Source organism: Leptonotus elevatus, chromosome 13, assembly GCF_054856555.1.
Source record: "Leptonotus elevatus isolate MCC_2025b chromosome 13, RoL_Lele_1.0, whole genome shotgun sequence".
Classification (NCBI taxonomy): domain Eukaryota; kingdom Metazoa; phylum Chordata; class Actinopteri; order Syngnathiformes; family Syngnathidae; genus Leptonotus; species Leptonotus elevatus.
The window spans coordinates 14,475,066-14,487,349 of record NC_141251.1 but is presented as its reverse complement, the minus strand read 5'-3'; the positions used below and the strand labels follow the sequence as shown (position 1 = coordinate 14,487,349).

Sequence of the window (12,284 nt, the reverse complement as noted above, 5' to 3'; positions counted from 1 at the left end):
GCTCTGCGTGTCATTTTTTCCTCTTTCCCAAGCTCAAGGAGGTCTTGAAGAGGACCCATTTTGAATATGCTGATGACAACAAGATGGCAGTGATGGCTGTGGAAGATCCTGGAAGAATCTTTCCGAAAGTGCATGAGTCATGGCAGAGAAAGTGGGAAGGGAAAAACTTGCCGTATGGATTTGAAACCGGTCCTGGAACTTTTACGACAGACGATGTTTGCTTGATTTAGATCAAACTAAATTAATGGCTGTTGTGTGCTGTATGATGGACTTTTTATTGGCAGGGTGTGGTAGAATCCTGGAGCCCTTGACCATCTAAGTTCCTGTGTGGCATCTGAGTCTAGAGGCAAAAAAAACAAAACATCCTGGAGTGTCGGTCTCACTGTGAAGCTGCCAAGAAACCTTTATAGACTCCTGGAGTTTCCTGTGCCAGAAAGAAAAATAGCTTATCATCATCATCAATGCTCTAACTTTAGTGGGACAAAAGAAGCCAGCTACGTGTCAATACAATATACTGATAGAGAACAAATTATCGTTAAAAACTCTATATTCTTTTTCTTTTTCTTTCTTCTCCTCAGGTTTTACTGCAGATCCCTTTGCTGCCAACCCTGCAGGTCACTGTGTTTGCCTGTCAAACCGTGATACAAAGGCCTCCAGGGAGAGGGCTACAAACGACCCATCTGCCAAGGAACCTGCCAGTCCGTCTGTCTGGCTCTCCACAGGTATGTCCGTCCCTGCACAAATCCATGTTGCGTTTATTAAGTCATGGAAGAGGAGGGCTGGTGTTGGCTGCAGCGTGAAGGGTGAATCCATAGACAGGCGTTGCTCAGTGTTTAATGACCCACTATAACTATATCTATTCATCTCCCGCATCACAGCACTGAAAAGCACTGGAAATGGTCCTTTGCCGAACATATTGCATCATGTTCAATCATAAGTCTTCAGTTATGCTTTTCCAATGGCCTTCCATGCAAAATACCCCCATCCACACCTCTAAAAGGGCAAGAGCTGAACTTTAACTCATGGGACTACCGTTTAATGCCATTAGAATGAGAAAAAGTGATAGCAACTGACTGCCCTCTGAGGAACCAATCAAGCAGAAAAAAGACTGTATTTATCGCTGATTTATAAACATCAGTTCTACATTCAATAGTGATATGTACAATCTCTATTGCCACAGACACACACCTTACTGGCTCTCAACAGAAGCAGCCATCAGAGCAGAAACACACAAAGTTAATGAACCCTCACCAGTCAGCATGGCTGTCCATCTGCTTTCATAATCCCCATTAACTGCTGGTTGTGGGTGCAACCCAATCAGCCACATGAAACACACACACGCACACACGAACACGCACATCCCCACACACACACACACACACATCCAGTCATTTTTTTTAGATTTCCTACAGAGAAAAAGGTTGACTGTGTTTTAGTGCACAGGGTTGGGTGCTGTAGGGCAGGTGGATGTCTGTTGATTTATCTATCGTAATACCCGGATGCCTTGGCTCAGCTCGCTAGCTAATCTAAGCAGAGTGGCGGAGTGAGGTGAGCGTGAGGTCGGTTACTGAAGCCATCTGGTCAGCAGCAGGTAAGAGGCTTGAAACACACACACACACACACACACACACACACACACACACACACACACACACACACACACACACACACACACACACACACACACACACACACACACACACACACACACACACACACACACACTGATACATTTGATGCACACTTAAATCTAACCTTAATTACATCCACGTATATCTGCCACATCGGGCCAGACCTTGTCCGGCTACTTCACACGTGGCGCTCGTTTTAAAACAATCCCTAAATCATCAATCAGGTGGTTGTTTGTCGCGTGCGCCATGCTCACCTGGCATGGCGGATGAAGCTTGTGGATAAACAAGGTGGCCTCCGGTGTAATCTGAAAGCTTGACAAAGCAAGAGAAATGTGCGTGTGTGTATCAGATTCAGATTGAGATTGGGATTGTGACCCTACTCTAAACTAATGCACAAAAGGGAGTACTGTATTTCCTACGAAATAGTGGAGCACGGATCAAAAAACTCACAGTTCAGATCGGATCACAGATTTAAGTCACATATCGGATAGTTTTTTGGATCAGCCCCCTCAACAACAAAGAAAAAAGAACTAGAATTTTGGCTTTTTTTTTTTTTTAACATGGAGAGTGAATTACAAACTAGCCTATATCCACATAACTAAAACAGAAGAAAAGAAAGAGAGCAAAGCAACAGTCGTCGAATTACTTTCTATTGCCAGCTAGGCACTTGTTGCTAGCAGCTAATGGCTAGCTGCTAACATCCACGTGATAGCAACTGAATGCTAGTGGCTAGCTGCTAGCCGCTAACGCTGGAGACCGAAATACAAAAATACAAGTCAAGCTAGCCGTCATGACACCACGCACACGTCAAGGCACACATTTTTTTTTCCATCAACCAATCCGCGGACCTTGTGCGGCCCGAACCGTGGTGCGTGATCCGTACGGATCACGGATCAAAGATGATCCGTTGCACCACTACTACATAATATGACTGCCTTCCCGCCAGCATGCAGTCATTGCAAACACTCATACACCCACACAAATCAAGCCAAGACGAGGCTGTCAACTTGTGATTAAGACCTATATCCAAGGAAAGGAGCGTGAGTTTCTTGAAGCTCAGTCCAAAAAAAAAAAAAAAAAAACTTGGAGAAGTTTAAAGATTTAAGTCCTGGAAGTGATGCTGGAGGAGGAATTAAAGGGTAAGGAAGGGCAGAGCTTGTTTTTAGTTACTTTCTTTACTAGTGCTGCTCGAAAAAACATTGCATGACTGACCCAAAAAGTTTGAGTTTGTGCCATGAAAAAAAAGATGGCAAAGCACAAAAAAACAAATATGTAGACCATATATTACAGTAAAGCTATGCACACTCTTTACTGTCAGGTGTACTTTATTGTGATTTCACAAGAGAAAAACAAGTAGCAAAGGCAAACAGAATTGCTCATTTTCCTGCTCACAGGAAACTGCATGGTCGTTTGTTGCTAGGCAGAGCATGTACAGTGATAATGAATGCCTGGACTTGTAGGACAAATCCGCGATTGATGTTTGTTTAGAGTTTAACCACCGAATCCCGAATCAATTTGATTGGATTACTCATTGTACTTTTACTGAAAAACACGTCATAGTCCCAAAAAATGAAAAATCTAATTTTATTATAATAGTAAATGGTAAATGAAGTGCACTCTTATAGTACTAAATCTACCCAATATGTCGTCCAAAGCGCTTGACCAAGCCTCATATCAGAGTAGACCATCATGCTAACGGTAATGCAGCACCTAATTTTAGTTTAGGATAACATACCTAAACCTCCAGATCCTGTGCTGTACACTGTCGAACCCAGGATGTTCTTCCAACCATCAATCCATCCATCCATTTTCTGAACCGATTAACTGTTGCTGAACTGTCTAGCTGGGCTTCATTGACAGCTTAACAGTTACATTTAAAGCTCGAAAGCCGGCTGAATATTCGCATACACAAGCTAACGTATCCGTGTGGCGCGTTCGAATGTAGCGGAATGTCAAACGACATATGCGCTCCTTCCACATGCTGTACATACGTCACACATCGACGTGATATGTGATTGTGCATGCGTGTCCATTCAACTTTCCTCTGTGACAATAAACGTGACATTATGTGAATCCAATTTGGAAATAATCATGCTAATTCACTACTCAATTTGAGTCACCACTGATTCGTGCACAGCGCTAGTGATAATAAAAATGAATAAATACAATTGCCGGGACAAGAATCATGCTCATCAGGAAAGTTCTTAGACAAAATTTCATTGAAGGAACATGAAGAAAATTGCTCCAATAAGGATGATGAGAAAATGATTACACACATTCATTTCGCAACTGAATCGCTTGCACTTCAGAAAACAGGCTTTTTTTCCCCCACCCAAGCGCCATCTGCTGGATCAGGTGATGCACTGCACAATGCCCAATGATGCGCACGTGTGACCTGGTGACTTCTGAATAAGCGGCCAATCAACGCTCCATTATTGACTGGCACGCTGAGCAATGGAGCAACACGGTGCTTTAACTCCAACTCGATCGCCGCAATAAATATCACCACAGCGCACCGTTAACATGCAGCCAATCAGGGGCGCCCACTCAAAAAGGTTAAGTATCATTCACTTTGATTTAACACCACAAGTTTGAAAGTCATACTGTTGCCACACACGAGTGCGCGCACTCACACACAGGGAAGGATCATTGTCCTCTCATCTGAAGATACACACTCATATGCTCAGTGTGGCCATCACTCCGGGGAGGTCCGTGTGTCATTCCGCTACTTTGGACACACCAGCTGCTCCGTGTGCGCTCGCAGTGTTAGAAGCCCCTTCCCACCTCACAGGGGGGTGTCAGCCACATCCACTTCCACACATGACAAAGCTCTCCCCTAACATCCGTGTCGTACCGACCCATGGCAACTCAACTCGCCCCCCACGTTCAGCGGCACCCTGAGGGCAGCTGGGACCCTAATAAGCGTTCCACTCGCAGGAATGGGATTCTTCACGGTGCTTTTTAAAGAGTAATTCCCAAACTCAGAGAGAGCTGACTGGCTCAAACGAAATGATGGTGTGACACTGATATGGATGACAAAGATTGGGGACTATAAAGCTATAAATATGCCTGATGAGAGAAGGAAGGCCAAGGAAGAGGAAATGGGGATGAGAAGAGGCAATTTATTAATGTAGATGTAGTGAGATGTAGCTTTGAGCGTAGATGGGAGTTAAAAAAAAAACACATCAGCATGCTTGTGTGACTCCCATCTGTGTTTCTAATGCAGCACATTTGCTACTACTGCAGTATCTTATTAACATGCTTTAAGCAGAGTTTTCTTCTGGTTAAGCCAAGGCTCCAGACACACGCATACAAACAGGCACAAACACGAGCATTAACAGATTGACTTTGGTCTAAGCTGAGAGTGAACTTGGCTCCAACTGCTTCTTGGAGACAAAAAGGCTTCTGCTAAGAAGATAAGGAGAAATCTGCATGGCCCGAAAGAACTTCTCGGGCGGGGACACATGCCGAGCGCCGGACCACAGGACCGGCCAATCAAGTGCTGACAGTGCCTCTGATCTATGCATCTCGCAGAGGCGGTGTGTGTGCGTGAATATGTGTGTGTGCATTTCGACGAAGGGGGTTGCTCAGGATCAGGCATGGCCCCCTGTAGTGAGTCCTTATCCTATTGGTCACGATGCGCCGAGTACTGCTGAGATCTCAAATGAAAATTCCTGAACTCACTCCAGTGCGGCAGCAGGTATCCCACATTAATATATAAAAATTGGACCTCTTCAAACGAGGCTCCCTTTCAAGTGTAGAAGTCAGAACTTGCATTTTCACCAACAGGAGAATCCTGTATTTTAGCTAAGGCATGCAGGTGTAGTCAGATCCTTCTTACACAAGGTTAGCATTGCTCTTGGGGAACTTCTGAATGAGTTCTGAGTGTGTGTGTGTGTTCTCCTGTCGCCCCTTCACCCCACACAAAGGGGCATAAAAAGCCCTACGGAGTCTCCTATTCATCCAAAGTACAATGGAACCCCACAGAGGTTTTCTTCCCATTTCCCCGCCTGCCCCGCCCATCTCCCCCCACAGGCAGGATAGAGGGGCGGTAGGGGATCCTGTCATGCCGGCCCAGCAGCAACTCAGCTCCCATCTGCCACCAAAACTTCCCCCTAACCATTAATCCACCCAACTTCCCTCTACTCAATGGCCTGCCAAGAATGGCATCAACATATTTTTCGACATTCCCCAAAGTAATTAGTCATATTAAAAATATTTCTGCCATCGTAGCATCAATGGAGTGGAGTTGTCGGATTAAACTAAAACATTCCAGCATTGTATGAAGGTTGTACATGAAGAGACCATTTGGTATGAAATAAAGATACTTAGGAATTCTTTGACATTTTTTGTTTTGAATTAAAGGGGAATTCAACCCAATGTTTTTCCTACAATATGTTGTATATGCCCCCCACTAGTCTAAAACCACCACTCTAATAAATAGTGTGATTGTGGAATATGAGTTAAGCAGCAAAACCCACCTGTTTTTTTCTATCAAAGAGGGGCGGCCATTTTGTCACTTGCTGGCAACTGAAAATGACATCACAGTTGCTCAGGTAACAACCAAACACAGCTTAGCTTCAGAAAACACGTCAGCCATGATTGACCGTTACATAAGCCCCGAGCAACTGTGATGTCATTTTGAGTCAACAGGAAGTGGCAAAATGGCCGCCTCCTGAGATGGATAAACACATGTTTAATCCGAAAAAACATGTTTGGACTAGTGGGGCTACATAGAATATGTAATGGTAAAGAAAATATTTGGGTTGAAATCAGGAATAATATAAAGTAGTTACCAATCTAAAGTGATCAATACAGCGTTTGATGGAAATAAATAATGAGCGATATTCATGTCGAGCCAGTCCAGCTCTCTGAAATTCCCATTTGCCGATCACTCCTTTCAATTCTTCATTGTCAGCTTCCGACTCCATTTACCTCGCTCTTTTGCTCCTTCTTCCGAGCCCTCGCTATTTGCGGCAGATTTATGGTCCGGCCTAACATGCACAATATTGGCAAAGCATTAAACATGTCTACTCTTATACTGTGAGCTCTCTCCATCGATAAGAGCCTTAATAAAAACATCTCCCTGGAGGATTTGTGTATATGTCTTTTTCACTTTCTGCTTTATGCTTGCCCCCACCCCCACCCTCCTCCAAGTGATTTCAACCTTCTTTAGTTTAAACTTCTACTTCTTCTGCTGCTCTGTAAGCTCTAATGCTGCTCTTTTTCACCTTCTCCTCCTCCTCGCAGCCTAATTCTTCAGTCTGTGCCAGAGGTTTAATGATGCTTGAATGGCACTGCTATGGAATTTTCTTCTTCTCTCATGAAGGATATTTAAAAGCCAAGCCCTGAGATATCAATCTATTTCTGTGTCTCTCATATATTCATCCTTATCATCTGCTCGTTCTGGTTCTGCCCTTTCCGCTTGATGATCTCAGTTTATATGTGGTGGAATCCACATATTAAAATCCCCTATATGCCAAGAAAACACATTTTTAGGAAAAATAAGCCAAAGTTGAAAAAAAACAAAAAACTTGTACAGTATATTAAATTATCATTATAGTTGAAGTGTAATGAGTTCCGTTTCTCAAAAACTCTTCTCAAATCAGTTTTCTTCATTTAAATGAATAGATATACAGTGTCTGTGATTGCTCTCCACAAAGTGCAAACAGAAAATGCGAACACAAAACACACTTTATTTCTTATCCTTCCTTTCTTTGCGGCAAACCAGCTTAATGGCACATTACAGCCACCAATTGATACTAATTGCCACTGTGAGGAAACCCGTGTGAATAGATGGTGCGCTGTTGCCACTAAGTTTGGGGATCTGAAACACACTCGTATCTCAAATTTTGCTCATATCTCGAGACAAAAAATGAGTGAAATGACATGCAGTCAATAACCTTTCAAAACCATGTAAACATGCTCAAAAACCCGAACATGCTCTTATTCAAGTTTTTAAAAACCAAAATATGCTTATTCGCTTTTTAAAAGCCCGAATAAGACCCCTGGGTTACCCGTTATCATCTGTCATATAAATGCAATTGGGATACCTCTTTTGAACAGAACTTTGGTTTGTGTTCTGCTCTACTCACAAGGAATCTTGGTCTTTTGAGAACAGGGACTACTTGCAAGCGTGGCGGCCATTTTACATCGCCACTTGCTAAAAGAGCCTAACTTAAATACTGTACATTGATTTATCTTGGGTGTTTTCACATTATTTTCTGTCTCCTCTGCGAAAATTCCACAGTGTGTATGTATACACACATACGGTATAAAGGTCTGTTCATATGGCGCGCAACCCACCGGAAATACACAAGCAGAGTTAAACAAAAATGGCGAAGCTGAGACTTAGCACAGAACCACACTTTTAGAGCGAGAAGGAAACCGACTGCTTTATTAGTGTGGTGAGTGACATGAATATATTATGATTTATTGACGGTAAAAAGAAAAAAGCGGAATTGACGACTATTTGCATCATGATGTTGACCTCCGTCGCCGTTTACCTCAGGGTATTCAAATTGCCATACGGGAGTAACTCTGTCCACTCACGCATGTTAACGGGTTAGGGGTGTGAATTACCTAGTACCTGGCGATTCGATTCGTATCACGATTCATAGGTCACGATTCGATTCGATACAGATTAATCCCGATGCGAATCTATAAATTGATTATTGAGATTTTTTTTACCTCAAATTTAGAAAATACAAATCAGTAAACTTGTACATGTACACTGTAAGATTTGAATGAAAATGTATTTATTTATCGAAAAATTCAGGCTTATAACTGAGCCACTGCTTTCAACAAACAGGTTGCAGTCTGTTTCATGTTTGAACAGCACTGAAATTAAATATTAAGGCTTAATGTTTCATTAATATAACATTCTTCCATGCTTAATGTGGGAATCCTAACCCTAAGTAAGACGTTTTGTTGAATATTCCTATAAAAAAGGTATGTTTAAAAATCGATTCAGCCGCATTTCAAATCAATTCGAGAATTGCGTGCTTGTAATATCGCGATATTTTGCCGAATCGATTTTTTCTAACACCCCTATAACGGGTTATCCCAAATGTTTCAGAAACCGGAATTTTGACCTCAACCTAAACGTAGTCACTACTAGAGCTCAATTCTGCCAGCACAGAAGGATTTACTCAACCCAAGTGGCCAAATAATTGTCATCAAAGGTTTTGTGTGTTTTTTTTGTTTAAAATGTAACATTACTTTTAACACTTGTGTGACAGATAATGAAAATGATTACCTTGGTTGTTCAGTTAATAAAGGTTTTATGATGGCAACAGACCCCCGGCAGTGATCATTTTTTATTTTCATGATTTCCTGTGGGATAAATAGCTTCCAAATGTGAGCATATTGGAAGTAGACCAGCTTCCTGAAATGGATTGTCTTCAACCTTGGAGTTCTTCTATTGTAGCATGCTCACATCCTCTGGGTGCAATTGGCACACTTGTTAGAACAGCCACTCTTTCATCTTGTCTTTAAAAGCCTTTCGGTACCCTAAAATCCTTCACAAACCCCCGTAGCCCCCCAGGTCAGTTACGCCAATGAGAGCTAAGCAGCTGTTACCCTCCCACTTCTTGCTCCTTTGCTGTCCACAATGTGAGCATCATAAGCACATTTTTAAATATTAACAAAGACCACTTTGCACATATGAATAATACAGCAGAGAGCCCAGTGGCTGGCCAGCGATCCCATCCACTGCCGCCTGATGGCCATAAAACTAATGCATTGCTCCGGGACAGAACATACCCGTGTCTCGCATTCTGACAGGACCGGCCTGACAAACCATTCTGGTTCGAGCTTGGCCCAAAGAGATCTTTCTCTTACCAAAAGTCCTCTATCACCTGTTAGAGTGGGCGTTACTACCTCTTCAAATGCAGTATTGTTTCACAGAAATTTTAAAATAATTGGACGTAACATTTGTTATTGTTTGAAGCAAACTCGACATGCTGTAAGGTCAAATTTGAGAAATTTCAAGTGCAGGGTCGACGCAATGGTTGTAGTATATTACATATTACATAAAACAATAGATACACTGTAAATACTGAAGGTGCCTCTTTTTGTAATTATGTATATGCGTCAATCATCCAACCCAAAGCACATTGCAAACATCATTTCATTTCAAACCTTTTCAATAATGTCTACAACTTTGTTTGGTGTTAGCGTTGACTTTCTAACTTGCTGCACTGTTGTTCAAAAGAATGAATATTACCACACTTGACAACAATATTCATTCAGCCCTTAAGGGAGTGTCGGACACGTTAAGCACACTAACTTTCAATACTCAACTGCTCCTTCGATACGCTTGTTTTTTTCTCTCCTTCTGTCTTGACCTCCCAGTCCGGACGAGTCTGCTGGCATTCCTCCCACCACCACCACCCTCAGGGCCATCTCAACATTTAATTGTGATGTGTTGCAAACTTTATATAAACACACCTCCCACATACCAGCTCAGTAAATCTGATTAAGTCAGTGATAATGACGCCACACAAGTTACTCTAGACAAGTGTTGTAGGTAATTCATGAGTATGTCAACACTGAGAGCTTATTGCAGTAATGTGAGCACATCCAGCCAGAAAGCGACACAGGAGGCACTGAGGCAGAGGAGTAATACACACAAATGTGTCCCATTGTGCATTTCACTAAATATATCTACAGCTCGCTCTTTTTTAGACACAAACTGAGCTCCCCTCCTGCTAGCGCTTCTCCTCTTATAGGACTTCACTGCAATACTCCACACAGTTAATATCAACATTTCTCATGCAAGCATTTCTGAACAGTCTACAATTTTAATAAACGTAAGCTGCTTTAGTGCTCTATCTGTTTGGGGAGTAATACACACACGTGTATTGTGCATTCCAGGGAGGGGTCAGTCAGGGAAATAACCACAGACCCCCAGAGACAATCAGTGTGTCCTATTATGTCTGTCATTAATGCCAAAAGTACACTTCTGTATTCACTGCAGTGGTCTTTCAGCAAATCTTCAGCAAACATGATTGTTCTTTTTTGTTGTTGCTGTAAACAGAGCATAATCCAACCTTTACAGTTGATAGCTGTCTTGTATTTCAAGATGACAAAAGCAAGGGAGAAACATCCAGGCTTCTAAGCTAAACTAACCATTGTCACCTCAGTGTCCAAGTCCCATTAGCTCAATCACAGTGACCTGGCCTTTGTGCCAAGTGAAGCATCTCCATGTGATCTGAACAATCCAAAAGCCTGCAACACTCACTTCAACTAATGCAGCCCTAATGGTGTAACCAACTCGTCGTACAAGCAAGATATTTTTCAAATGGGCAACAATGAAAATGAAAAACAAAATTTGCTCTGTCTTTTATGGCGTACTTCAATTAATTCATTTACTCAAGGGGCTTTGTTATTATCATTCTCTAAGTAGAAGAAACAATGGGTTCATACAAATTGCAAGGGTTTTAAGTCCATCATATAAAACTGCACTCCAAAACAAATCTTGGAAAGCGGGTTGTTACAGAATGTAACTTATTACGCACCTGGAATAACAGCACAGCGTGGAAATGTTTTCATGCGTAATAGTGTGTACGTCTAAAGGTAAAGGACATGGAATACTGTAGATCTATGTGATGTGGGGACTTACCGGTATCACACACGACATATCCCCCGAACAGGAGCAAAAGCACAATCGGACCGCAAGCTTGTCCACGCTGCATCCGAAAAGAGAGCATCATTTCCGGCTAAACTGCTGCGAAGCGTCCGGGGGTGCGCACACGCGTGGCTTGGTCACACCAAGTGTCTCTTGTCCAAAAAAGTGATGTAGGAGAATATCAAACACAGTCCAGTCCTACCGTGAAGTGACAGCTGTAAATGTATCCGCTACGATAACACGCAACGATGTACTTTTCCTCCAGTATCAAACTTGGTTAAAAAAAAAAAATCAATTTCAATTCAAAATAGCAATATTCCAAGCTGGTTTCATGTTCAGCTGTGATATGACTGACAGCCACAAGAGACGTCTTGAAGAAAGTCGCTAAAAAGTTTGGACGCGGCTGGGTGATAACAGCCAGTGTGTCCCTGACAAACAAAACAGAACAAACCCTTAGTTCAACATAAAAAAAAAATGAACAAAAAAAAATCTCGCTCCGACAAGATCGAGTTGCTGTCAGTTAGCCCTGTTCGACGCAGACTGGACGCCCGAGTCTGCTGGAGGCACTCTGGACTTGTTTCCGGTCCGCCAGGTGTAAACAAGAAGACACAAGGACCAACACAAGCCGGACTAGCAGCCTGCGCCTGGCCAATCACGTTGCAACCTCCTCCTCCTCCTCTTCATCCCACTGATGACTGAACAAGTGAATGGAAGTTCAGAGCAAGCGACGAGGAAATAGATTGCGGAAGAGCGAGAGAGAAAACCCGGATTCACCCGGATTCACTCTGGATTCAGAAGGCTCTCTCTATCTATCTATCTATCTATCTATCTATCTATCTATCTATCTATCTATCTATCTATCTATCTATCTATCTATCTATCTATCTATCTATCTATCTATCTATCTATCTATCTATCTATCTATCTATCTATCTATCCGTTTTGGTCCTGCAGGCTTCACCAATCATAAATCATCCTACGCTTTATTATTTTCTGCCAACCCATTCCTCTCCATCATAAAT

The 12,284-nt window shown here is 42.4% G+C and overlaps 1 protein-coding gene across 3 annotated transcripts in view; it reads right to left on the bottom strand.

The window, feature by feature from the left end:
• Positions 1 to 11,974, bottom strand: part of unc5b (unc-5 netrin receptor B) — a 57,027-nt gene extending 45,053 nt beyond the window's left edge. For 2 of the 3 annotated variants that reach the window (XM_086092666.1, XM_086092667.1), the window contains exons 1-2: positions 11,257 to 11,974; positions 1,886 to 1,936 (exon numbers count right to left, since the gene is read on the bottom strand). In XM_086092666.1, the coding sequence (XP_085948792.1) occupies positions 1,886 to 1,936; positions 11,257 to 11,347 (142 nt within the window). In that variant the 5' untranslated portion in view covers positions 11,348 to 11,974. The remainder of the gene's footprint in view (positions 1 to 1,885; positions 1,937 to 11,256) is intronic. The other variant, XM_086092668.1, reaches the window with a different exon arrangement.
• Between the last annotated feature and the right edge of the window lie 310 nt (positions 11,975 to 12,284).